The sequence below is a fragment of the Puma concolor genome, chromosome D1 (genome assembly GCF_028749965.1).
Source record: "Puma concolor isolate L17-30 chromosome D1, mPumCon1.1.hap2, whole genome shotgun sequence".
Classification (NCBI taxonomy): Eukaryota; Metazoa; Chordata; class Mammalia; order Carnivora; family Felidae; genus Puma; species Puma concolor.
In genome coordinates this window covers 6,819,586-6,847,238 of record NC_141676.1, presented here as the reverse complement: position 1 = coordinate 6,847,238, position 27,653 = coordinate 6,819,586, and the positions used below count along the sequence as shown (strand labels likewise).

Here is a 27,653-nt window from a genome sequence, read left to right as displayed (position 1 = left end):
ATTCCCTCCATCCTCCACCAAAATGCCCCAGACTGAGAAAACAGACCTAGCGCTATGGCTGGGACCAAGCTGACAACCACTGACGACAACCAACCAGATTCCCCAAAGAAATCACCCTCTTAAGATAAGCGACAGCACACCGACTGCAGGGTCGAAGACGTGGACGGAGAAGGAAAGACCTGCCCTCCCGCTCCCGCGCGGGGCACAGGTCTGGGAGGCTGGCGGGCGTATACACAGCAGCGCCTGCGCACCAAGGCGCGAGACAAAAGGGTAACGAACTTTCGTCACCGAGCTTCGCCCAGCGGGCGGTGCCCGAAATGCAGCAACCGCGGCTGGCACGGGGACGCGATTTCGATCCGGGGAGTCAAGGACACCGCGCGCCGGAGCCCAGCTTTCGCGCCTTACGAGAGGCAAGCGCGCGGCCGCCACAGGGTCGGCCGCCCGCGGGGCCCGGACGCGAGCGCGCGGGCAGGCGCGTTGGCGTTTGTGTGCACGCGCCCTCAGACGCGCGAGCGCGCGCGGCGCCTGGGAAGGTGAAGAAGGAAGCAGAGGGGAAGGGGTGGGGTTGAACCGGGACCGGGCCTCGCGCATGCGCGCTCCGCGCACACCATTTGGCGGGTTTTCCTTGATTGCTCGGTTTTGCTCCAGTCCTCGAGATGCTCCGCCGTAGCTTTTAGGAAGCAGGACGTTCTCTCCAGAAGAGCGAGTTAACGAGATTTCTGCTTCCTCCCTTCGGGTGTTTGGGGCTTCTCCCAATTAAAATAAGGCGCTCCTCCGTGACTGACGCCTGGGACCTTCTGACCGCCTGAGGGCTCGGGCTGTTTGGCCCCCTTCCGTCTCGGTCTCCCGAAGGGTGAAAGGATCAGGGGAAGCTCGTCCTGCCCCTCGATCTCCACGCCGCGGGTTCCTTAGACTCCGGTCCGAGCTCGGTGGGCCGGACCCCCGGCCGCCCCCTGGGTCACCATGAGCGTGTCGGCCCAGCGCCTGGTGGAGGAGTTGCAGATCTTTGACGTGGATTGCGATGAGGCTCTGGCTGAGAAATGTGAGTCCCTCGCCTCCGCCCCGGACCCCAGCGGAGGTCCGCGCTCGCGCTCCGTGTTCCCCGTCACGTAGAACCCAGAGGGGGGCCGCTTCCAAGCCCCACCTCCCCTAGATCGGACCTCTTGGTCGTTGGGAGGTGAAGAGTGAATCCAGGTGTTGAGATTCGGGATGTGGGGACTTTGAAATGTTTGCAGCGTGCTCTTGGATCCCAACCCAAAAATAAAAATACGAAGCACCACTTTAAATCAACGCAGTTTCGGAAGGGTGCACTTGGGACATGCCAGGTTCAGACTAGGCCCGGTGGCAAGAGCTGGGAAATTATTTAAGCCTCCATAACAGAGCAAGAGATGGGGCGTGGGGGGGGGGGTTGCAATATGGCTTTTTATTCCTGGCTCCTCCCTTTCCAGCCTCCTCTTTAAATTTCTGCTCATCCGTCGTTTCCCATCAAAGCCGCTGGTGGTCTGTGCTAATATGCCTCCCTTGAGGTGGGTTTCCAGAATTGAATTTGAGCTTTAGTAGGAACTGTGGGGAGCTTGTCAGCTGTTTACAGAGGGAGAAACAGCCTGAGCTGGTCCCTGAACCCCAGTCCCCTCTCCTCGGGTCCAGTGCTCCCTGTTATTGGTCAGGCTCTGGGCCAGGAGCAGTTTTCAATACATAAAACCAGGATGCAAACATATTAACTTAACGTGAGATACCAGAATAGTCTACGTTCGTATGCCCAGTGCGTTCTTTTCCAAAATTCCTGTTGCTTCCATTTCCCAGAACTATGGTAGTGACGTTGGCACGCTAGGCTTTGAATTCATAATCACTAACCTCACTGGGACTCTAACGTTGCCGGTCAGACCAGATTTCCCTGATCTGTTCCCCTCTGCGTGTCCTGGATGACTGTTTGCCACCTTCTCCTCCTTTGACATCTTTCTGTCCCACTCAAAAGCTGATGAACTTCTTGTTTCACCAAGGAAATAGAATTGGAAAACTTCCATAAGTTACCACCGTTCCTTCTTCCCACCTACCTCTCCTTCCGTCCTATTATAATGAATAAATTCTCCATATTCCTAGCAAAATCCAGACCCTCCACTTGAGTCCTAAATCCCATTCCTTCTCACCTTAAGAACATCACCCCAGTAATTCTAAACTTTTTATATTTTCCCTTTTTCTCGCTCTGAGAGCTTTTTCCCCTAATAGCGTAGAAATGTGGTTCTCGCTCCCCCCCCTTTTTTTTTTAATGTTTATTTGTTTTGAGAGAGAGTGTGTGAGCAGGGGAGGGGAAGAGAGCAAGGGAGGTAGAATCCCAAGCAGACTCTGTCTACACTGTCAGCACGGAGCCTGATGCGAGGCTCAAAACTCAGGAGCCACAAGATATGACCTCAGCGGAAAACAAGAGTCTGATGCTCTACTGACTGAGCCACTCAGGCTCCCCTTGCTCCTCTTTTAAAACATTCTAGGGGCGCCTGGGTGGCGCAGTGGGTTGGGCGTCCGACTTCAGCCAGGTCACGATCTCGCGGTCCGTGAGTTCGAGCCCCACGTCGGGCTCTGGGCTGATGGCTCGGAGCCTGGAGCCTGTTTCCGATTCTGTGTCTCCCTCTCTCTCGGCCCCTCCCCCGTTCATGCTCTGTCTCTCTCTGTCCCCCAAAAAATAAATAAAAACGTTGAAAAAAAAAATTAAAAAAAAAAAACATTCTATTGACCCCCCCCCAATTCCAATTCTCTCCTCCCCAATTACACCAAACCCCCTCAAAAGGGTTGTCTATATTTGCTGTCTTCATTTTTCTCCTCCCTCAGCCCATTTCAGGAAGCTTTTTCATCCCCAGCACTTTGCTAAAACTGTTCCTCTCAAGGTCACCAGTGACCTTCACCTAGCTAAAGTCGGGTGAATTTTCAGTCCTCGTCTCAAATTAGCAGCATTTGACGGTCGTGTCCTCTTTGAAACACGTTTTTCTCTTCGCTTCTCAGACACTACACCTGGTTGTTTTCTTACCTTGGTTGTCACCGCTTCTCAGCTCGTCCTGAGCCCCAGACGGGCCCCTTAGTCATCTCAGCTGGTCTCGTGGTTTTTCATCCCATGTGTTGCTCGTGATTCCCAGGTGTGTACATCTTAGCCCAGACCTCTTGCAGAACTGCAGGCTGGTCTATCCTACTGCCAGCTGAATATTTAATTGGCATCTCAAACTCCATGTGTCTAAAAGCCAAGCTCCTGTATGTCCTCACGGTACTTCCTCTGCTGTCTTCCTCACCCTTCCAGGGGCTCAGGCTGAAAACAGCCTCATCCTTGACTCCTTTGTTGCTTCTCATCAGCGAGTCCCACTGGCCTTACGCTCAGGATGCTTCCCATCTAGAGCCCAACCACTTCTTCCCCACCTCCGCTGCCACCACCTTGATCCCAGCCACCATCACCTCTCACCTGCATTTTGCCATAATTCTCTCTCTCTCTGTCTCTCTGTCCCTCTCTCTTTTTTTGAGAGAGAGAGACAGAATGAGTCTTCAGCAGGCTCCACGCTCTTCGCACAGCCACGTGTGGGGCTCGATCTCATGACCGTGAGATGGTGACCTGAGCCTAAATCAAGAGTCAGACGCTTAACCAGCTGAGCCACCCAGGCACCCTGCCATGATTATCTTAATTGGTCCTTCTGAATCTGCCCTTGTCCTCTTTAGTCTATGCTTAACACAGCATCCAGAGTGATCCTGTTCTGTCCAGACTCTCTAGTGATTTTCCAAGTTACTCAGAGTGTTAACCAGGGTAATTACAGTGGCCGGCAATCTGCACCTTCTTGACCCTTCGGCTCATCTTCTGTCTCCTTCCTCCCTATGTTCCAGCCATAGCGGCCTTGCTGGTCTTGCTTCTACCTCGGGATCTTTGCTTGAAAGCTCTTTCCCTGAATACTGCACGCCTCACTTCCGGTCTTCACTCACTGAAGCCTGCTCTAATCGTTGTGTTGAAAAATACCAACCCCTGATCCCTTCCCCGGCTTTATTTTTCTACACAGCACACGTAACCGTCTAACATCCTACAGATTTTTACTTATTTGTTTTCTGTCTCCAATAGTAAGCTTCGTGGAGACCAGGATTCTTCTGTTTTGTTCACTGCTGTAGTCTCATGCCTGGAACAGTGCCTGGCCCTAGTGGGTGCTGAATAAATATTGATTGAATAAATAGAGGATTATTTTCACTTTTCAAGGGGAAGGCTGCAAGCAATGAACTGAGTTCTTACTCATCCAGTTTTCCTTCCTACAGTGGTAGAGCTGTGCATTCTGTATGGACAGAATGAAGAGAAAATGGCCACTGAGCTTATAGCCTTCTGCACCAGCATAGGTAACGTTCGCCTGACCTCAGAGATCCTGAGCTCTTTTGAGCATGAGGTAAGAACAAAATGTAAGGAAACTAATCCTGAAATTCGCTATTTTTGCTCTTGAGGGAAGGCATTGGGATGTATCGAGAAGCACAGGCTGTAGAATCAGGTCTGGATTCTGGTCCCGATGTGCACTTGGGCAAACTATAGAACGTGTTTCTGGGCCTCCGTTTCCTCTTCTGTTAGTGGTTCTAATCACCCATATTTTTTACGGTTATTGTAAGAATTACATGAGAGTGGGTATAAATCATCTAAAACTGTATGTCGGGTGGTAGGTCTTCAAACCATTGGTTTTGTTACTAGAATTAAGTTCTTAGAAACAAACAGCCACGGGATAACTGTTCCTTTTTAGTCTATCCTGCATCCTCATAATTCTTACTTTGAGGAATTTTAGATATATGTGATTACGTTTTGAACGCCTACTTCACGGCTGTGAAAAACACTTTCTCTGTTACTTGACTACACAATAATATATATTCATTATCTTTTATTCCTCAGTGTCTGAGCAAAAGATTGCCCAAAGCCTCGCACAGAGCCTCCGGGGATGGTGGGCACGCAGGAGCTAGAGACATTGTTTCCATACAAGAACTGTATCCTTTTCTGCCCAAGGTCTTTGCATCAAGCCACATGCTGTGTTTCATAATTTGTGTAATTTTAAAACAAATAGTAGGGGCACCTGGAGGGCCCAGTCAGTTGAGGATCCGACTTCAGCTCGGGTCATGATCTCGCGGTTTGTTGGTTTGTGGGTTCGAGCCCTGCATCGGATTCTGTGTCTGCCTCTCTCTCTCTTTGCCCCTCCCCGACTTGTGTATATGTGTGCACGTGCTCTCTCTCTCTCTCTCTCAGAAATAATAAATGAATAAACTTAATAAAATAAAAACAAATAATAAAAAGTACGTACTGGGGCGCCTGGGCGGCTCAGTTGGTTGAGCGTCCGACTCTTACTTGGTTCAGGTTATGATCCCAGGGTTATGGGATCAAGCGCCGCGTCAGGCTCTGCATTGAGCACGGAACCAGTTTGGGATTTTCTCTCTCTCTCTCTCCCTCTGCCCCTCTCCTCCACTGGCTGTCTCTCTAAAATAAAAAAAAATTTTTTTTAAGTACCTACTATTTAGACTTCTTATCTAATCAACCATCGCCTTAGATTTTGGTTGTTTTCCTTAAACACTTTTTTTTAGAATTGAAGTGGAGGAAGAAGAAGAGACCCTCTTGAACTCTTACACCACACCCTCTAAGGTGAGTATAGTGTTTGGAAATGCTTTCTACAAGTAGCATTTTTTTTTTTTTTGGTCTTTATTCTAGAAACATTAAAACATTCTCGCAACATTTGAAGTTCTAAGGGAGAGGATGAACCACGTATACGGTTCCTGCCACGTCTGCCTTTCCCATCATGGGCATAGATGCGCTTACATAACAGCAGTCCTTGTGACCATGAAGCTACCCTGCTTTTTTTTTTTTTTTTCTTTTCAGTTAGCATATCATAAAATGTTTACAAATACAGTTTCTCCATAATTACTCTCTGTAAAAGTTACACAGTGTTGTATCAGGCAGAAGTCCTACAATGGAATAATGCAGTTCTGGTGTTGGATCCTAGTGTAAGAGGCAGGATAGGATAAGTGGAATAGTGTTGCCCTCCAAGCCTGAGTCAGAAGACCTAGGTGACCTGGGGTGAGTCGTTTTATCTGAGCTGCGGTTTCCTCAGCTAGACGATCGGGGTGCTTTTGTTCATTTACTGAGCAGCTGCTTAGTGCCAGGCACTGTACGAGACCCCGGGTGAACAGTGGTGAATGAAACAAGCACGGCTGGGCTCTGCCCTCAAGAAGCTTAAAATGTGTAGAAATTCATAAGCACGGAGCAAGCCTTAATGTGTCAGAGCAAGTTACCCTGTGAGAAGGAAGGTGAGCAGCTCAGGTGTGCCCTTGGCGAGCAAGAAAGCTAAAAACGTGCCCCGTGGAGGTGCTGACACAAAACAGGCACACACCACATACTATGTGAGCCTCCTGCGACTTCCCTTAGCCTAAAATTGAAGAGATCTGAAATCAGCACTTGACTGTCCCCCTAGAGATGGGCTTGTCCGGGAGCCCACACCTTACTAAAAGGTACCTCCGCTCTTGCGTTCGTTCGGGCCAGGAACCCTGGAGACCTCCCCCAGTCTTCCTTCTCTCTCACACCCCACATCCAACTCCTCCACCAGTCCCGTCGGCCCTCCTTCCAGAATCCGGGTCCTCTCCGAGCCCTGTCCACCAGGACCTGTCACCACCAGGCCTGCAGCACCGGCGTCTCCTGAGTGAGTGGGATGGCTTCCCGTCCTGGCTTCTTTCACTCTGTCCGCCTCCAAGCAATTCACACAACAGTCGGTGCTCCGTGCCCCTTTCGGATGCAAGTCGGACTAGGTTTTTCCTGCTCTCGGCTCTCCCCTGGCCCTGCCATCGTCCCTGATAACGTTCAGAAGGTGTGTGAGCGTCTGTCCGGAGTTGGCCCCACTCCCTTGTCTTCCCACCCTCCTCCCCACTCTGGTGGTCTTGCTCCTCTTGAGACACATGACACGTGTCCATCTCATATGCCCCCTGCCTGAGGGAACAGCTCTGTCTGCGAGAGCAAAGCCCCCTCCTCTTTCCCTCCCCCGTTTTCTTCTCTTGCTCTCTTTTTCTCTGTGGAACCCATTGCCATGAGACCTGTTCTATATTTACTTCTTTGTTTTAGTCTGCCTCCCTCCCTTAGAACGGAAGCTCCCTGCAGAGACGTTGCTTTGTTCGCTGCTGTTTGCCCAGAGCCTGGCACATTGGTAGTTGTTGAAGGACAGCTCTTCTGGATGAGCACGGTTGCCTCGGCTCCCTGCGTAGGATCAGCCAGAATTGCGGGACCCGGCGGGGCTGTCACGTGTCGATCTGACGGACAGCTTCACAGCTCCAGAATTTATCTGATCTGTCTGTATGTCCGGAGCTGATCACGTTCTTGGGGAACCCAGCTCTCAGTAGACTGACGCAGAGATCAGATGCAAATTCACTTGACTTAATGTGGAAGTATGTACCCTCCCAGCCACGGAGACATCCTACCAAGGACACCCGTTCCTGCTACAGAGACATCTAGGAGGCTCAGTTATGCATCACACTTGGTGACCAGGGAATCAGAGTTGAGTGAGTCGGACTGAAATGAGCAAACAATATGAAATGTATCTGAAGCTCAGGGGAGACACTGTGTGGGCTGAGCTAGAGGAACGTAAAATACTCAGAACAGGAGCTGGCACACAGAAACTGCTTGATCGTTGTTAGGCCACACATCAGTGGCCTCCTGACAAAATAGTCATGGTGCTGAACGTCGGTCTTTCCCACACGAGCGGTGCCACAGTGAGGTTGCCAGGCCCTTGTCGGGTCTCAGAGGCCGGTGTACCTGTGCTATAGGGGGTGAATGTTCCAGTGGCCTTGGTTTATCATCATTATTTGCCTTATGCAGCTGACAGCCACTCTCTGCCTCCAGGCTCACCGTAAATCCAGTGGTTATAGTCTGGCTTTCCTCATGTCCTGCCCGACAGGGGAGAATGCGTTAGCCCAAGGATTTGAAGTTCCCAGGCCGCCAGCGTTATATTCCTAGCAAGTTAGTAAACTGGCATCCTTGGCCGTAACTTGGGTTTCTGTGTGGCGTGAGCATGTGCTCACCCCGGCTTATGGGAATATGGTACCCTCAGTCACTTGTCCTCGCTGTGAATGAATACTGGCCTGTAGTGTTGATAGACCTCATGAGCTTGGTCAGAGCGCATCCCCAAGAAGCATGCCTGGAGTTGGTTTATTGACACAATCAGCTTTCGCTGCGAGGGCTGAGGACGAGCACCGTGAGACTGCGTTGTCTCCCAGAGTAACCTCCTCTTGCCGCGTCCTGGGAGACAGACTGTCTTTCTCTTGAAATACTGCCACACCACCTTGGCCCCAGAGTTGGACAGCCCCTGTGTATTACAAGGGTCGTTTAAGAAAATAGTTTGAGAATGTATAGCAAAACCATAAAATCTTATCCATCCTTTGGTCCAGTAACTATCCCTAGTCAGACTCTCCCCTAAGGAAATAATCCAAATTATGGGAGACTCTATCTGTGTAAAGGTGGGCATCTCAGCATTATTTATAATCACCCAAAACTACAAGCATCCCAGACATCCAGCAGTAGAGAAGTAGTTATGTAAATTATTACGTAGCAATTTAATTAGCACAGCTACTAAAAAGGACAAAGTTTTTGATAATGTGGGGAACTGCTCATAATTAATATAGTGCAAAAAAAGCAGTATATGTAATATTCAAATTAAGATTTGTATTTATTTATTTAAAAAAAATTTTTTTTTAATGTTTATTTTTGAGACAGAGAGAGACAGAGCATGAACGGGGGAGGGTCAGAGAGAGAGGGAGACACAGAATCGGAAGCAGGCTCCAGGCTCCGAGCCATCAGCCCAGAGCCCAACACGGGGCTCGAACTCATGGACTGTGAGATCGTGACCTGAGTCGAAGTCAGACGCTTAACCGACTGAGCCACCCAGGCGCCCCAAGATTTGTATTTAAACTAAGATTAAATATTAGAATTTATATTTTTTTAATTGGAAAAATATTAAAATACCATTAAAAAAGAGTTACCGTAGGGGCATCTGGGTGGCTCAGTTAGTTGAGCATCTGGCTTCAGCTCAGGTCACGACCTCACCGTTTGTGGATTTGAGCCCCGCGTCGGGCTCTCTGCTGTCACTGTAGAGCCTGGAGCCTGCTTCCGATTCTGTGTCTCCCTCTCTCTCTGCCCCTCCCCTGCTCATGCTGTTTAAAAAATAAAATAAACATCTTTTAAAAATGGTTATTGTGGGCTGGGCCGCAGCAGTCTCTGGCCGTGGGCAGGAAGCAGAGGGGTGAAAAGAAAATGGTTATTGTATAAGAGTGGTAGCATAAGGGTCTTTTTAAAATCTAATTTCCATGGGGCGCCTGGGTGGCGCAGTCGGTTAAGCGTCCGACTTCAGCCAGGTCACGATCTCGCGGTCCGTGAGTTCGAGCCCCGCGTCAGGCTCTGGGCTGATGGCTCAGAGCCTGGAGCCTGTTTCCGATTCTGTGTCTCCCTCTCTCTCTGCCCCTCCCCCGTTCATGCTCTGTCTCTCTCTGTCCCAAAAATAAATAAATGTTGAAAAAAAAAAAAAAATTTAAAAAAAAAATAAATAAAAATAAAAAAAAAATAAAATCTAATTTCCATTCCAGCTACTTAATGATGGTCTTGAGTCCGTTCTCTTGTGTTCTGTCCCCAGTCATCCCCAGCAGATAGCCGTAGTGGCATAACTTCTGTACACAGCCAGGAGGAGCCCAAGGGCAGGGAATCCACCGCAGGCCAGCTGGCCTCCTGCTTGTGGTCCCAGCAAGGGTTTTGTCTTTGCTCTGCCACAGTCGTCTGTCCTAGGCTTTGGGGAGCGATGAATCTCTGAGCTGTGGGTTTCATCCTCCTTCCTGGGCATATCTTTGGATTCTTGGTTGACGAGAAAAAAACAGAAAACAGAAGTGACCGTCAATGAGGTGTTTGCTAAATAGTCTCCAACTATGAGCTCAACCGTGTTATCCGCCTGGAGTTGTTCCTATCTCTAATTTTGAAAACTTGCGGGGGACTTTGCCAAAATGAGTAGTAACGTGGTCGCATCCCTTCTGAGGAAACCGTGGCCGCACAGGTCAAAACCGTACGCGTCGCACAACTCAGCAACTGTACTAAAGCAAAGAGGTGGGGGAAGAGAGTGACCACGTGAACAATTTGACAGGACAGATTGCCTGCTTGGCAGTCTTTTTCTGGGAAATGTTGGTACTTTTTCATTATTGCCTTCAAAATGGGGACAGGATTCTGATGGATCTTGGTCATAGCCGCTACAGATTTCTATGTGGGCTTATGCTTGGAGATGAGGCTTTAAGAACAGAACCAACCCAGTCCTACCTTGTGCCCTACATTTGGGCACCATGCTTCTTTCTCTTCCTAAGGGGCTGTATACACTCGGTTAGCAACTTGCATCTACAGTGACTGGGATTCTGTCTTCTGTTTTGTTCCTAGGGTTCTCAGAAGCGAGCTATCACCACCCCAGAAACCCCCCTAACCAAAAGAACTGTGTCTACTCGGAGCCCCCATCAGCTTCTCTCGCCGTCGAGTTTCTCTCCAAGGTATGGATTGGAATGAATCCAGCTGCCAAACAGCAGGCCTGCCCTCCCCTTTCTCTGGTTATCGCGTGGCTGACTCTACAGAGTGACCCTACTAGATGCAGGTGGACATGTACCTCCGCGGTGCCTGGCCGGAGAGCCTCGTTTCTCCCTGCCCTCCCTGCCTTCTCTTCCTGTGTGGAAAATTACCGTGTCTTCCAGTAGTTAAGGAAACTCACTTTCCACCCACTTTTCTGGGGCTCATTTCCTAGATCAGGAACTGATATCTTCTGTGGAAAACAACCTATCTATTCAGAAGTCCTGGAGTCTTAGGAGTCTTGCCAGTCGAGACAAATAGGTTTCCACCTGCCTCTGTTAGTTCATTTGTTGTTGGGTTTCTTCTTCTTCTCTTAAGCTAAAGTATTTAGTTTTTAAAAAGAAAAGCACGTCTCTGCGTTCATAATGTTGTGTAACCCGTTTATTGTTCCTCTCTCAGGTTACAACTAGTTTCTGAGAGGTTGCTTGTCGCTGTGACTCTACACGGACTTAGTTGGCATTTTTATCCCCGCTGCCACCTCTGCACATAAATCCACAAAGATCACATGTGATTTTTTTTGAAATCCGTAAATGACATGTCTTCTATTGGAGAATCCCATAGGTGAGGGCCCTGCCGAGTCAGAGAAAGGTTTTGGTGTTGCCACATCAGGATGAGGCTAAGAAGCAGTCACGTTAACCGTTTAGGGAAATACTGACTGCCATCGGCCACCACCTGTGCTTCGGATCACGTCTTCCAGATTCAGCAGAGCTTAAGATTTCCCAGCTCCTTCTCTTGAGAAAGGAGGTGATCGCAGTCATTCCAGATGAGCAGTCCTTGGACTCTGATGGACAGTTAACGCCAGTTTGGTCCACTCCTGCTCTCAGGTTTCGGACATGAGCTTTCTAGACTTCCAAGGGCATCTTTGAAACTTGCTGTATAGACATGGTTCTCATGAGCTGAACCAGCACTATCACGGCGGTTATAATCTCTAAATAAGCAGTCGCTCAAAATGTCATGGCGTTAAAGGGCCGGTGGTCATGGCTGTCCCACAGAGTTGCTCTGGGAGGAGCTTGGAAAAGTCGGCAATGCACTGCCTAGGCATTTTTTAATGCACGCTAATAAAGCTGATGTCAGAGACTGGTTTGGTAATTTATGAAAGTAACCTCTAAATTATTCAAGTAGAGGCGGCCCTGGAGAGCGAGGTGATTAATTGAGCTCATTTTCTGTAGCCTGTCTGTCCAAAGAGGGACTCATAGCACCAGTTGCAACGTCACCCACATAAAACTGGCCCCTGCAGAGTCTTGGCACATTAAATGAAGACCGTTTGAAATAGACCTCTCTGTGAGCTGTGTGCACGACCAGAGGATTAGAGGGCCTCACTGTCATCCAAGCTGTTCAGCAGTATTTGTGTGTTTTTGTTTACCAGTCAGTGAGAGGAAATATGAGAACTTGTCAGTTGAGCCTTGAAGGATGGGAATATTTGTTCACCAACTGACTGAATTCATTACATCTCCACCTCTGTAGACACTGGGGAAAGTTGATTAATTCCTTTTAACTGTGTTTTATTGGGGTGTCTACCTTAAACTACATCGTGAGGTATTAGATGTGCACAGCAACTTTGGGCTTATCCACAGCCAGGCTCTAATGGTATTCTAATAAGTGCTAAAAAAAAAAATCGTAAGAAACCAAGGAAAGTGATACTTGAAACTTGCTTCTTAATCAGTTCAGCGTTTGGTTTGGTTTGGTTTGGTCTCGCTTTGTTTCATTTGAAGCCAGGAGAAAACCCTTTAAAATCTGTCTCTGTCTCTAAACTTACCCTCATTCCTAGAATTCCTTAAAGGTCCGGGTATGTCCGACCCCATTAAGCTGATTAGATTTAGAAAATGTGAGGCCAGCTTGACGTTTGTCCAATCCCCAAGGTGACCTCATTGTATTCCCCTCTCTTTAGATACGAGTATAGTAATATTTACCTGTTTTGCTTCCGATCAGTGCTGCTCCCTCTCAGAAGTACAACGCGAGAAGTAACCGCGGAGAAGTGGTTACCTCCTTTGGCTCAGCACAGGGAGGGTCTTGGTCTGGAAGAGGAGGGGCTGGCAATATCAGCCTGAAGGTCTTGGGGTGTCCAGAGGCACTAACCGGGAGCTACAAATCAATGTTTCAGAAGCTTCCAGATATTCGAGAAGGTGATTGTTTTTCCCTTTGAAATTCTGGAGCGGTGTCTGGGTGGCTCAGTCGTTGAGCGCCCAGCTTTGGCTCAGGTCATGATCTCATGGTTCGTGGGTTCAAGCCCCGCATCAGGCTCTGTGGTGACACCTGAGAGCCTGGAGCCTGGATTCTGTCTCCCTCTCTCTCTGCCCCTCCCCCACTCACACTCTCCCTCCCTGTCTCTGTCTCTCTCTCTGTCTCGAAAATAAATAAAACATTAAAAAATTTTTGTTAAGAAAGAAGTTCCAGAAGCTATAAAACCACCTGGAAAGGTATAAAGTAACAAAACTTTAGCAAGGCTGGCAGAACGAGTCCCAAGGTTGCCTTTGAATACAGAAGTCGGTAGGTGTCCTCCAGATGCCCCTGTTAGTGGAGGGACATGAGTGGAGGGGATGCTCTCAGTAATTCTCCCAAGTCACTTTGCCTCCCTAAAGAAAAGTGCTAAAGAAAAAGCACGCAACCATTTCCCAGTGACAACCACTTGAACTATGTCAAAAAAGCCCAAGTGAGGTCAAAGACACTCACGGCTTCTTCCTTGTAAAGAATGGAAGACGCTCCAGGTTGGGCTTGACTTCCCCTAAACCTCACTGATGACCAAAATAAAAGGAAGACTGGGTTGTGGGGATCCGTGCTGACTCTCAGGGATTCTGCCACACGATATGTGGCCAAATGGAAGGCCACTTCAGCAACCCGATTTCGAGAGATTCGTTAGGCTTTAGAAAGACGTCCTGAACGCCCTCCTGCTTCTGGCTGACTTTAATATCTTACAGCGTGCGGTATTTTCTCCCCTTGGCAAGTGGAACGTCCTAAACGCGATACTTTTTCCCCTCTGGGATTTCAGTTCTGACCTGCAAGATAGAAGAACTCGGCAGCGAACTTAAGGAACATTACCAGATTGAGGCTTTTACTTCCGTTCTGGTCCCAGCTCAAGTAAGAATGGTTCTACCAGTTCTTCCCAGTTACTGTTGTACTTTTTAACTGATGGGGAACAGGCATCGTTCTTGCGTCCTTTTTTACGTCTTGTCTACATTCTAGTTAGAACATCCGTCTTGGTCGAATTTGATAAAATGGATCCTTCTGAAGAAAGATCTACAAGAACTGTCGGGTTTTGTGACCAGAGACGGTCATTTTCTGTGCACTTGGTTAGGGTCTTGTGCTCAAGCAAAGACTGAGGCCTTTTCCTTTTAGCGGTAAGGCAGGTGCCCCATGGAGATTTCCTACAAATAGAAGCATTCAGTTATCAGGATATGAGGACAACGGCAAGGATAGGGAGTCTAGAAGCGGTGACTCCTAGTCTCCCCTAATCTGGTCTCTGTCCTTAGGGACCAACTGTTGCCAGTAGTATCTTGAATGGTGATATCATCTGGCATATGGATCAGTGCTTTCTCTCTAAAACATTTTTTAATCTAAGCGGAAATGTGTTCTAGAACATTCCTTATGGTACTTCTGTCATTGTTTGCATTCGGAGAAGATTGACCAGTTGGGGAAGATATGCAAAACCATGTCATAGAAGGAAGTTTGGGAAAAGATTAGACTTCCTCAGTCGGCCCCCAGGAGTGGGAACAGGATAGAGGAAGCCCCGGGGAGAGAAATTTCAGCTCAATTCAGAGAAGAACTTCCTGTTAAGAGACAATATGGTATGTGGTCAAGGATATGGCTCTGGAGCCAAACTTCAAACCAGACTTTACCCACTCTTTGACCTTGATTAAATTATGTAACCTGTTGGGCTGATTTTTCTCATTTGTAAAGTGAGTACAATAACAGTATCCACGGTTTCACAATTGTGAAAATTAGACAGGTTAATACACGTAAGCCTGTAGAACAGTGCCCGATGTTCATGAGCTCGGTAGACCTGAGCTACTGTTAATAGTCGAAACTGTCCAGAGATGCAGTGGGCTGCCTTGGGGTGCAAGTTTCCCTTTACCTGAGATGCTCAAGCTTAGGTGGCCACTTAGAGGGGCTCAAGCATGGGGGTGGGGGAGGGGGGTGCAGACAGACCAAATGCCATCTGAGTGTTCGTTCTTCTGCCGTGAGAGGCAGCGGTGATTCTCGTCAATATGATGCCCCGCCAAAAAATATTTGCCGTTTGGGATTTGCTTTGTGACTTATTCTGTTGACCTCAGGTTTTGAGCTCCTGTCCCAAAGACTGTCATTCTTTTGTTACACCTTCGGTAGGAGCCTGTCACTCTGCTGGGCCAGATTGGCTGTGATACCAACGGGAAGCTGAACAGCAAATCCGTGATTCTTGAGGGAGACCGGGAACATTCCTCAGGGGCTCAAATTCCAGTGGATTTATCTGAGCTCAAAGAATACTCTCTGTTTCCCGGACAGGTGAGATGGGACGCGCGAGGGCTGTTCACCCCGTAGTACGTGTAGCGGGCTGCAGCTCTGGGGACGAGCATTCTGTCACCGGCTGCCTGTCACTTTCAACCTGTGGCAGTGGGGGGTGTAGCTAGAGCCCAGGCTCATGGGGATTCCAGCTTTCCCCCAGTGCTCTGACCTCGGCTCTGGGATCTGTTGCCGGGGTCCAGCTCCACCCCACAAGATGTGTCATTCTGGCCATATTCCTTATCCTCTTGAAGCCAGAGTGTCTTCATCTCTAAAATAGGAATAATAATTCTTACCTCATAGGATCATTACAAAAAATTAGGTCATCCGTATAGAGCATAATTATTACTAATACAACCTCTTTGTTTTCTTTCTTTTTTTTTTTTTTTAAGTTTTTTATTTATTTTGAGAGGGAGGGAGAGAGAGAGAGAGCAAGAGTGAGTGAGCACAAGCAGGGAAGGGGTGTGGGGAGGTGGCGGGGCAAGAGAGAATCCCAAGCAGACTCTACACTGTTACGAACCATGAGATCACGAACTGTGAGATCATGACCTGAGCCGAAACCCAAGAGTCAGACACTTAACCGACTAAGCCACCCAGGCTCCCCAGCCCCTTTAATTTGTTTTCTAAAAAAATACCCCACGTTTACAGCTACAAAATGAGATAGCTGGACTTAGTACCTAATTTTTTTTTTTTTTAAGTAAACTATCCCCAACGTGGGACTCAAATTCACAACCCCAGGGTCAAGAGTCGCATGGTCTACCCACTGAGCCAGTCAAGTGCCCCGATACTTAATAATTTTTAACTGTATCAAAATAGTTTATTGCTGACTTGTCATTTGTCTCCCGTTCTGCTTCTTGTCCTTCAGGTTGTCATTCTGGAAGGAATCAACACCACGGGTGGAAAACTTATTGCCACCAAACTCTACGAGGTACCCCGGCAGTTGCCCAACCCCCCCCCCCCCACCCCCGCTTTGCTGCAGGCACAGTACATGCAGTTCTGACTGTCCTGGAAACTCATCCCTTTTGAGAGCCTATCTGTTTGCTTCCCAATTCTCTGTAAAATGGGAAGCTGCCTCTAGGCCAGGGGTCAGCAAACCATTTCTGTAAAGGGCCCGAGGGTAATTATTTCAGGCTAATTTACAGGACATACGGTCTCTGTCACAATGACTCAGTTGTGCCGCTGTGGCATAAAAGTGCCATGGACCCCCCCATAAGCCAATGAGTGTGGCTCTGTGCCAGTAAAACTTGATTTATAAACATAGGAAGTAGCCAGATTGCATCCATAGGCCCTAGTTTACCTATCCCTGCTCTAGGTGATAATCCTCCACTGATTTTCACATAGTGCAAGCAAAAGTCTCGGATTCCCTGCTGTCCGGTCCTGGCCTAGGGAACTGGTGCTTTAAGCACCTGTCTTGAGTTATATTATGAGATTGGCCGTGACCTCCCATTACATGGATTTCTTGGTCACTCTGAGCCATATAGAAGAATGGCAGGTATCATCAGATCTGTGAGCTTTTAGCTCCAAGGAGCAAGACTGAGGCTGCTTTCTTATGCATCTCCGCCCTCCCCCACCACCCTCCCTCCCACCTGCAAATGCTATCTGCCCGCCCCCCTCCCATGCCGGTCAGGGGCCACCCCTTTTTTTAACCAAAGATGGTGCCTGGGGTAAGGCCTCAATTTAGCTTTTCTCCTGTCTTTAAGGGTGTGCCGCTTCCATTTTATCAGCCCCCCAAAGAGGATGAAGGTAAGTCTGGGTCCAAACGTTGTTTTGCTAACAGTGAATATGGGGGACGAGGTTCCTCAGGCCCTGAGAAAACTGCAGAAGCTGCCTGGGCGCACCCTGGCGGAGGCTAGGGGTGACAGCAGATTGGTGGCTTCACGGGCGCTTTGTGGAAGGCCGGGGTCCGAGCCCAGTGAGCGTTGCCACCTGGGTTCTGGCTACAAGAGGCATGCCATTTGTATCTGGAAGTTACTTTATGAGAGGGAAAATAGGAATAGTTTATATAAAAGAATTTCTTTGAATGCACTGTGTTATCCTGGATGGGATCCGGGAAGAGAAAAGGGACATTAGTGGAAAAGCTAGTAATACCCAAATAAACTCAGAAGCTAAGAGTAATGAGCCAGCGTTAATTGCTACGTTTTGACAAATGCACCATAGTCAGGACGCTGGGGGCATTAGGACATTACGGGACGCTGGGGGAAAGGTATATATACAGGAGCTTGGTGCTGTCTTTACAACTTTCCTATGTTTCTAAAGTTATTCCAAAATAGCAAGTTTATTTAAAAACTAGGCAAATTTAAGAAACAAAACATAGAGGAAGGGAAGGAAAAATATAAACAGAGGGAGGCAAACCACAAGAGACTCTTAAATACAGAGAACAAACTGAGGGTTGCTGCAGGGGTGCTGGGTGGGGGGATGGGCATTAAGGAGGGCACTTGGGGTGGGCACTGGGGTGCTATGTGTAAGTGATAAATCACTAAATTCTCCTGAAATAATTATTACACTGTATGTTAACTAACTTGGATTTAAATAAAATTGAAAAATTGAAAAAAGTAGACAAATTTCTAAGGAAGCCCAGAGTCATTTGATAACTAATCTAGAGGGGAAGGGACAAAAAGAAGTGTTAACAGACTGCCTCAAAATAATTCAAAGCATTTTTGAAAGCAAAGCAGAAGACTATTGAGGACTCACAATGAGATGGCTGACGCCAGGGTATTGTCAACCCCCTGTGCACATTGATAGTGATGAGGTCATTCTTGGAGATGACCTAGAATCAGGAATGCAGTGTAGGAGTTTGTGACATTGCCCATTGTATCAGAAGATAGGTGTTTCTGGCAACACGAGTAGTTTGGTGATATTAGGTCCACTTCAGGGGGTGAAACAAAATTGACATGAGATGCCCGGAGCCTCGCTGTATGCCAGGGAAGCCTCTGGAAGCAGTTGAATAGGTTATTAACAAACATTTTTGACCAAGGTGTTGAGCCGGGCACTCGTGGAGACAGAGTAAGACATGGGCCTCGTCCGGCTGGCACTTGGTATTTACTCCAGGGTTTACATCTCCTGTAGGCTCCTCAGAACCAAATTTAACTTTGTCCTCTGCCCTATCGTTGCATGAAACTTACTCTTCTCCCTGAACTGTCCATCTCATTTCATGGGGTTCCTGCTCTGGTAGACCAGTAACAGCCCCCCCCCCCCCCCCGCCCCGGTCCCTGCAACGTGTGAATATGTTACTCTATATGGCAGAAGGGACGTTGCAGGTATGCTTAATTTAAGAATCCCGAGTGGGGGGTTAGCCTGGACTGCACAGGTGGGCCCAGTGCAATCACAAGGGTCTTTGTAAGGGCGGGGGGGATGGGCAGAATGATCTGAGTCAGAGATAGAAATGGTAGGCTACCGGCTTCGAAGGTAGAGGAAGGTTCACGAACCGAAGAATGCCAGGCAGCTTCTAGAAGCTGGAAAAGTCAAGGAAACAGTTTCTCACCTGGAGCCTCCAGAAGGAACACAGCCCTGCCAACGCTGATTTTAGGACTTCTGACCTCCAGACCCGCGATAATAAACCTGTGTTGTCTTTAAGCCACTAAGTTTGGGATCATTGTCCCAACAGCCATAGGAAGCTAAAACACGTTGAGAAGGCAGGGATCTTCGGGTTTTGTCAGTGAGAGCCACAGAAACTGGTTCAGACTTAAAAAGAGAATTTGTCAGGGGAAATCCAGCTAGCCCACAGGTAAGAGAGGCAGCTAGGAGTGCAGACTTAGAAGAGGGAAGGGCCTCACAACTCGAGGCATCCGGCTAGCAGGTATTCCCCAACTGTGTCGCCCGGTTACCTCTGGCTGGAATAGGTCAGCTCCACCCTTTTTTCTGTTCTTGGATAGTTCACCTCAAGATTCCAGAACCAGGGAGAAGAGCGTGGATGGCTTAAACTGGTCAGACGTCTGTCTCCGGGCCAGGGGACGACAGTACACTTAATTTGCAGCCCCCAGACTGCTTTGCGGAGGAGAGGGCTGGCTCTCCCAAAGGAAAGCCGATGCTGTGGGGAAAAGGGCAGTGTGTGACAGGTGGCCAAACGCCATACCTCTGTGCCGCTCACGCGGGAATCCCATTCCGAGCCTCACACCCAGCCCATCTGGACTCCTCCGTGGACCGCGTTCGGCAGCCACACGGGACCACCAGATGTTCCCTCACACCAAACACACTCAAACCGCACGCTCTCCAGGAGACTGCCTTGCCCTGGCTCCCGGAAAATCCTACTTACAAGCATAAGCAAAGCGAAATAAGCCAGTCACCAAAAGATAAATATTGGGTGGTTCCGCTTACATGAGATACTTAGAACGGCCAAAATCATAGACAGGAGAATGGGGGCGGGGGAGGAGGAGTTAGTGTTTAATGGGAACAGAGTTTCAGTTTGACAAGATAACAGAGTTCTGGGAAGGAATGGCAGCGATGGTTGCCCGGCATTCTGGATTCTTTGAATGGCACTGACACGTACACTTAAAAATGGTTAATATGGTAAGTTTTATGCTGTGCTTTTTTTTTTTTAATTTTTTTATTTATTTTTGAAAGAGAGAGAGACAGAGCATGAGCGGGGGAGGAGCCGAGAGAGAGGGAGACACAGAATCCGAAGCAGGCTCCAGGCTCCTAGCTGTCAGCACAGAGCCCGATGCGGGGCTCGAACTCACGAACCGTGAGATCATGACCTGAGCTGAAGTCGGACGCTTAACCGACTGAGCCACCCAGATGCCCCTATGTTGTGCTTTTTTTACCCCAATAAAAAAGGGAGGCAGCGCATTAGCAGACCTCACCTTGATCACGTCTCTCCCGATTGCTTCCTCCCATCGCTCACGTGTGCTGCTAGCAAACCACCTGTCGTGCTCTGGCTATTCGCGTACTTCCCCGTCTCTGGCAGCTGATGGAATATTCTTTGAGGCTGGGAATGAGGTCTTATTCTTGGATTCCCAGAATTGTACACCTAGGGAGACTCAATTAATTGAATCCTGGGGCTGTTTTTTCCCTTATCGTCCTTTCTGCCACCGTTCCATTTTCTTCTAATCAACACCTCATGATCCTTTGTGTCTTAGATTTTGAGCAAAACATGGTCCTGGTGGCCTGCGGGCCATACACGACCTCCGACAGCATCACGTATGACCCCCTGCTCGATCTAATTGCCATCATCAACCGCGACCGGCCAGATGTCTGCATCCTGGTAGGAAACCCTCCTGGGACAGCTTCGCCTCTTCGGTCAGGCGTTGGGGGGGGGGGGGGGGGGGTACCAATGGGAAAACTGGGGAAGAGACTTTGGGAAAAGGCCCAGTGTTGGTAGGAGGCAGCCCCCCTCCATCCAGGGTCACAGCCGGGCACCCCCACCCCATCTGCTACCTGTCCCGGGCTCCACGCGCAGCCCGGAGGGACAGATAGATCCCGGGCAGAGAACCACTAGGAGGGTATGTGAAGGTGCTCACAGACACTGTGTGGTTCTGACACCTTTGTTTCTCTCCCCTTGGGCCTGTTGCAGTTGGGACCTTTCCTGGATGCTAAGCATGAGCAGGTTGAGGTAAGTGACCGGGGCTGGGATGGGCAAGTGCCGGATTCTTGCGTTCAGTTGAGCCCTCGCTATTACTTCCAGATTTCGGAGTTTACGCTGCATCTGTAACAAACCTAAATTAATCCCTGTGGCTAAACAGAAAAACATCGTAGCGGGGCATTTTTATAAAGATACGGAATTTGAAGGCTTCACTTCCCCAGCACACAAGGCCATTTGGAAGCTGGGGGAGGGAAATACAAAGCTGTGAGTCCTGGTGTCCCCTTGGGACACTGCATGCGGAGGCGCAGGGCACTAGCTCGGATGCAGGTGTCCGTGGGTCGCGGAGCCGCACGTGCAAAAGCGCCCCACCAGGCTGCTGCCCTCAGCTCCTTGCCCCACACCATGCTGTCCCTTGGTGCATAAAACACAAGTGGCCCTTCCCAGGGCATCTCTCGGCCGAGAGTTGGTGCCTCCTACCCTTCTCTCTGGATATTGTACCTTCCACAGAAAGGATTTCGAGAAGCTCTTCCTTTTAGTCTTTCTCTCAGCTTACATTCCAGGGGATTTGGAATTCCTCCCCCATCTCCTCTCCTACCCCCTGGTAGACTCCGCTCCTTGAGGACAGAGACGCATCTCTTTCGTCTTTGTATCCCCTCCAGCTCCTCGCTCAACAGCTGGCCACTGAGGTCACTAACGTGTTAGGCAGGTGAATAAAGGCCAACGCCTACCCTCTAGATCGGTGTCCCTTCTTCTCTTGCAGAACTGTCTGCTGACAAGTCCATTTGAAGATGTCTTCAAGCAGTGTCTACGGACAATTATTGAAGGGACACGAAGGTCAGAATTCAGAATGTTGGACAGAACCTTAAGCTGCCTAGTTTCTCCAGGGCTTCCCAGTAGGAAGCTGAAACTGATGGAAAGCAATGGTAGCCCCTACCCCCTTCATCCTTTTGAACTACAGAGATCGGATCCAACTCTTGACCCTCAAGTGCACCGACGCCAGGTTAAGAGGCATCTCTGTCAAACACAAAGATAAACACACTTGACAGGAAAACGCTTCATAGACTTTCGCTCTTCCCTTGCTTGTTCTTTTACTTCCTTCCTTGTTCTCGCTCGCCTTTGTATAAGCTCGTTCCATGGGAATCTTCCCAGCTGATTCTGAGAAGTGTTTGATGAGTTACCCAACAAAATCCCCAGGGGCCCCAAACATCTTGCTGCGCGAGTGATTGTTTTGGGGTGAGCCCAAGTCCTTCCCCGGCGTCAGAGCTTCCCTGGGTTTCGAGGGGCACTGCTGACGGCCAGGAAACCGTGGTAGAAACTCCCAAGAGGGTGGGACCTTGGATCCTCGCCGTAGACCAAGGGCAAGGGACGGTGAGAGGTCACAGTGGCGATGAAAGAGTTGAGCGGTTCTAATTTGAGAGAAAGGGCACTGTTTCAGGAAGAGTCTAAAGCTGCATGTAGGAAGTTAATCAGGAAGCTGACCTCCTCACTTCCTGTCCCTGCCCTTCCAGTGCCAGGGTTTGAAAGGAATTGGGGTAGGTGATGGATCTTCTTCTCCAGGGATTTGCTCGCCTGTAGCTGAGCTCATAAAAAATACACATTCCTGAGGCTAAGCTTTTAAAAACGAGTCTGTAACAAAGGTGGTTCTCAAAACAAGATGTATAATCTTCCGCCCATCCGCCGTGAGAACTGATCCCAGAGTCGATTAGTCGTAATGCTACCTTCTTGTATGGGCAGCACGGCCAGCGTGGTAGGCCTCGGGGATGGGGGAAGACACCCTCTAACTTACCTGCCAGTGGGGGCCTTGAGTCGTGCCAGTGACAGCCTGCATGCGACTGGGTCTCCCCTTCCCCCCCTCCCTTCCACAAAGGAAGACCATACAGTGCCTGCCCTCTTGCCTCCCACGTTGTTGTGACCCTGGCCGGGTTCATCAGAGCTGGAGAGCGCCCAGTGCTCCTCCTCTGAGATCACCCCCCTGCCCCCTCCCGGCATCCGGGAGCAGGGCCGGTGTCCCCTTATTTCGGGTCCCCTGGGGATGGGCAGGGACCTGCATAGCAGTGCCCAGTGGGCTGGGTGCTGTCCCTGTGACATCGGGTTCTGTTTTTGGTTCCTCGCCCCGTGTGGTGGTGACAGCAGTGGGACAAACAAAGAACAAATGGGGCATTGTCACTGTGGGGTGAACACCCAGCGCCGCCAGGCACTTTCATCTGTGGCCAGTGTGCGCCTCAGGGCAGGGAGAGCCGCCCCCCCTTCCCCTAACTGTATATAAGTGGTCAGCGTCTCCTCGTTAGGGGAATTTATTTTTATTCCTGAGAGTTCAGAAACGCGGAGCACAAAGCTGATTTATCAGTAAAGGCCAGAACTATTGAGGAAGCACCCCCTCCACAGAGAGCTGAGCCGCAGAGGGAGCGGCCGCGGGGACCCTCCCACCGTGATGCCTGAGGGCTGTGCAATGCTCAGCATAGTTGGAATTTTCTTTCGGATCCCTCCCCCTACAGCCACTTCATAACCATGAGCAGGAGGGCTGTTTTCTCCTTAACCGTTGCTCTTCCAGAACCTTCGCTGAAACAGAGGGGCCAGCTGCACAGCCGCCTTTCGTGTCCACCACAGACTGAGCCCGTGGGGTCCAGAGCACGGCGAGTCCCATTCGGGTCCCCCCGCCGGGCCTTGGGAAATGATAGTGCGCTTTTCCATGTCAGAGGGACCGTAGCATGCAAAGTATCTGTGGTCTCAAGATCCTTATTCTCTGTTGCAAAAGTCTCAGTTCACACTCTGAGCAGGTATGACAAACAAGTGACAGATGTGACCACAATCACCAGTGCCTTTATCCCTGTACCTGTATCTGGGAAGGCCACACATTTTAAGCAAGAGAGGGAGCTGGCAGGGAGAGCTGTTGGTGAGTCTTGAACATGCCCCCAAAGTGACACTTCGCGCCTGTGTGGTTTGTAATAGGCCCCACTGCCAAGCACCGCTGAGGGAACCAGCGAAACAGGATTTTTTTTTCCCCCTTTCCTCTTTTGTGTGGCTGAGGAGGATAAACAGTTGGGTCCCAGAGTTCCGGGTTTTTCTTCGATTACATGTTGTCCCCTAGAGATTCCCCCCTTCTGCCTCTGTCAGGGGGAATCATTGCTTTTGCTGTTGCTGTTAAATATTCCTGTCATTTGGCAACACGGGCTGCTGAGAAAAACTTGGGGCCTCGCTTCCGCACGCGAGAGGCACGGGGCTGGCTCGGGGAGAGGCCACCCGCGTTCTTCCCCATCCCTCTGAAGGTGTTTCTGTCTCCGTCGTAATTCAGACCGAGCGTTCTGTCGGGAGGGTCCAGTTTGATCCCTGAACGGGAAGGCCGTGTGTGCAGGCGGTCGGCAGGCCTGGCCTCTCCCCGGGAAAGAGCCCCGGTCAGGGAGACTAATGCCCGGGAGCTGCATCTGTTTGCGTAGCGCGAAGACGCAGAACTTTGGGTTCAGCTCTGACTCTTTGGTCTAAACCTTGTCTTTCTAGATTTTCTATATCCCAACTTCTCCCCCTTTTCTACCAGACGGTCCCATCCCTTCCCCAGTAGAACAGAAGAAAGCGGAACACCCGGAAGGAAGCATGTCCTTGGTGACCTGAGCCTCGTTGAGGTAGAAGGGGAGAGATGAGAACAGTCGTCTTTTGCTCACAGTGTCCCATGGGAAACAGCACCTCCCCTTCAGGAATTCAGTTCTGAAGTTCCTCCCTGGATGTAGGCTCTCGTATTAAGCTGCGACATCTTCAGTCTGTGGCCCAGCTGTTCTAACTCAACTTCGCTCACTTTTCTCCCTCTTCTGATGCTTTTTTTTTTTTTTTTCTGGTGCTTTTTTGACAAAGTAGCTCTGGCTCCCACCTCGTCTTTGTCCCATCGCTGAGGGATGTGCACCACGAGTCCGTGTACCCACAGCCACCCTTCAGCTACTCCGATCTGCCTCGAGAAGACATCAAGGTACCGGCATCCTTTCCCTGAGAAGCAAGCGGCCCGAATCCAATGTGCTGCGGGGGACCCAGCTCTTCCCCCTAAGCGGAGGGAGGGGGGTGCCTTTTGGGGGCATGGATAGGGCCTGAATTGTAAGCTTCTCTCTCTTTTTTTTTTTTTTTTTTAACGTTTGTTTATTTTTGAGACAGAGAGAGACAGAGCATGAACGGGGGAGGGTCAGAGAGAGGGAGACACAGAATCCGAAACAGGCTCCGGGCTCTGAGCGGTCAGCACAGAGCCCGACGCGGGGCTCGAACTCACGGACCGTGAGATCGTGACCTGAGCCGAAGTCGGCTGCTTAACCGACGGACCCACCCAGGCGCCCCTTAGGCTTCTCTTTTTAACAAGCGAATATGATTTACTCTCTGTTGGTTTGCTCCCCCTTTCGGTGGTCTCCCCAGCCCTGGGAGACACCCCCACTTTCATGGGGAAGAAGTTTCTAGCTTTGGCGTACAAATGTTCGTCTCGCCCCTTCAATCTAGCGAGTGCAATTCGTGTCTGAGCCCTGCAGCCTCTCCGTGAACGGAGTGGTCTTCGGCCTGACGTCCACGGATCTGCTGTTCCACATGGGAGCCGAGGAGATCAGTAGGTGAGAAGCAGTTCTGGGCCAGCAGGCAGGGCACTGGCTTTCTAGACCAGAGAATCGAGGGGCTGCTTGGCAGCCTTGCCTGGGAAGTCCCTAGAGCAGCACTTTGTGCCACACCCTTTGGCCATTACAGTTTCTCTGTCCCCAAGACAGCAACTGGATACGTTTGTTTCTGCTACGTTCGTCTGCAGTGTCAGAGACCCCGAAGAACCACGTCTTTGTGCTTCCTTTATAATCCTAGAAGTTCACCTACTTTCCTTCCCCTCCCACCTTCGTGACCTAGGCAGGAGTGGGCGCCCCTGCTCCGGGAGAATGAACGGGCAGCCTCCCTTACCAGAGCAGGTGTCGTTCTGCAGAATCAGACCCCGCCACACCTGCTGAGCGTAGGTCCGGCAGTTCAGTTCCCCCGTCACCGGAAGGAGTGTGAAGCAGTTGGCGTGTTGGGCGAGATGGGTGTGCGCTTGCTGGCTGTGGTTGAGGGTCACCCCGACTGCACGCCCCCACCCACTGGTGGGCGCCTGGCCCATTCTTGCACGCTGCAGTTCTAGCCAACGGCCCACTATGGTCTCGTCACCAGGGATGCCTGCCTTTTCCCTTCACAGCCCGGTGGCCGGCTCCCCTCCTCAGGTGGGAACAGACCGAGCTCTTTATGGGTGGGTCTTTGAACTTCCCCAGAGGTACCCTCCCATCACCGCACACGGGCCGCGTAGCTTCCCCCTAGTTTATGAAAGCCTCGAGCTCTCCCCAGAGAGAAACAGAAGCTGAAAAACAGGGCTCTGCATTCCGTTTCTTGCTTCTCTTCCTTCCCCAGTTCTTCCGGAACTTCAGACAGACTCAGCCGAATCCTCAAGCACATCCTGACCCAGAGGAGGTGAGCCGGCTCTCTGGAATAACTGACCGTGAAGAGTGTGCTCCGGGGTCCGGGATTTGATTGGGATCAAATCAAATGACGGTGACGGATTTGACTGGGAGCGCCTTCCTTGGGCCAGTCCCAGGGAACTCTGCCCTGCCATGACAAGCCCGCATTCTGTCCCCCAAACACAGAGGAGCAGGAAGGACAATCTGAAAGCATGGATGCAGACAGGGAAGCCATGCGGGAAGGGTGGGGCCCGGATCAGCCACTGCTGACTGTTTCTCTCCGTCTCTGTAGCTACTACCCGCTCTACCCTCCCCAGGAAGACATGGCCATTGACTATGAGAATTTCTACACCTACGCCCAGCTGCCTGTCACCCCAGACGTCTTCATTATCCCATCAGAGCTGAAATACTTCGTGAAGGTGGGTTTGGACTCTGCTTTTTCCCAGAAATGCCAGAACCGGTCTTTGACTTCCCCTTCTAGACCACTGGTCCTCGCTCTTCGTGCTGGGGACGGTGGCCTCGTTTGTTTGGGAGAGGTGGTAAACTAATCTGTTAGTAAAACGTGTAAGGAAAAAGGCATCCCCCTGCTCGCCTGTGCCCCGGAGCATGGTGCTCCGTCGGCCCAGCCTGGGAGTCCCAGGGGCGGGCAGGAAGCCCCTCAAACAGTGGCTGTCAGCTGGGGCCATGTCAGGGTGACCTGGAGAGGTTTCACACTTGCACTTGCCTGCCCCCGCCCCTGAATGCGGATGTGACCTCCAGGGGGATTTCAGCCCTTTGGCTCTTTATCATCTATGCCACCCGAGGCCTGTCCCCCCCGCCCTGCTCCGGGGTGGGTCCCTCACAGGGGATCCTCCCGACCAGTACCCCTCTGGCCAACCCAGAGCCATTTCGTCCTCAGGAGGTAGACATTTGTCCCCAAGTCTGGGAGCCTATTGTTACCCTGCCGGTTCACCTCCTTCATTCTGTTTCAGAAGCTCCTAAGGAATTCAGGGTTTTCCAATAATAAGTTAACAGACCAGACTTGAGATGGGTTCGGCCTGCCTTTCCATTTTATAAACCCCTCACTGGGGTCTGACGGTTAGATGATTCCAACTTTCTCACGTCGGCCCCTCTCCTTTCCCCAGGACGTCCTCGGCTGTGTCTGTGTGAACCCCGGGCGCCTCACCAAAGGGCAGGTGGGGGGCACCTTCGGCCGACTCCTCCTCAGGAGGCAGCGGGCTGAGGACGGGGAGGGGAGGCGGAGTCCGTGTGCGGCCGCCCAGGTGGTCAGGATCTGAGGCCCCGGTGCTCCGTCATCCCCCGTCATGCGGCCTCGCGGACACGTGAGCCCAGGAGCGGCCGTCCCACAAGAGCCCAGGCGTGGAAAGGTAGAGGAAGCAGGCAGCGAGCTGGAGAAGAGGCTGCGGGGTCCAGGCCTGGCGGGCAAGGCCTCGTGCAGCTGGACCCTGACTCTGAGTTGAACTTCTTGGGAGGAAAGCTGTTTCTTCAAGTACACGCAGAGTCCAGAGAGAACCGGCCGTGGACGCGGCGTGCTCCGAAAACGCAAGAAGGCTTTTTGATTTTTCTACTTGATATCAGACACGGAAACAACTTTTGGAGAAGTAAAAGTAAATTCTGAGGAGAA

At 50.4% G+C, this 27,653-nt stretch overlaps 1 protein-coding gene across 1 annotated transcript; it reads left to right on the top strand.

Moving 5' to 3' along the window:
* Nucleotides 1-176: 176 nt before the first annotated feature.
* POLA2 (DNA polymerase alpha 2, accessory subunit) lies at nt 177-27,653 on the top strand. The gene is made up of 18 exons (XM_086676944.1): nt 177-1,042; nt 4,273-4,397; nt 4,886-4,977; nt 5,566-5,623; nt 10,430-10,536; nt 12,539-12,732; nt 13,596-13,684; nt 14,930-15,085; nt 15,948-16,010; nt 16,783-16,825; nt 20,158-20,282; nt 20,592-20,630; nt 21,361-21,434; nt 24,447-24,555; nt 25,068-25,174; nt 25,983-26,042; nt 26,322-26,448; nt 27,154-27,653. The coding sequence occupies exons 1-18, from the start codon at nt 964-966 to the stop codon at nt 27,304-27,306; spliced, it is 1,800 nt and encodes a 599-aa protein (XP_086533070.1). The 5' UTR covers nt 177-963; the 3' UTR covers nt 27,307-27,653.

What these genes read in the sequence shown, in the direction of transcription:
- POLA2 (XM_086676944.1), top strand. Translation starts at nt 964, where the DNA reads ATGAGCGTGTCGGCCCAGCGCCTGGTGGAGGAGTTGCAGATCTTTGAC. An exon ending in TTGCCACCAAACTCTACGAG is followed by an intron (nt 16,011 to 16,782) that starts GTACCCCGGCAG and finishes CCTGTCTTTAAG; the next exon opens with GGTGTGCCGCTTCCATTTTA. An exon ending in TGCCTCGAGAAGACATCAAG is followed by an intron (nt 24,556 to 25,067) that starts GTACCGGCATCC and finishes CCTTCAATCTAG; the next exon opens with CGAGTGCAATTCGTGTCTGA.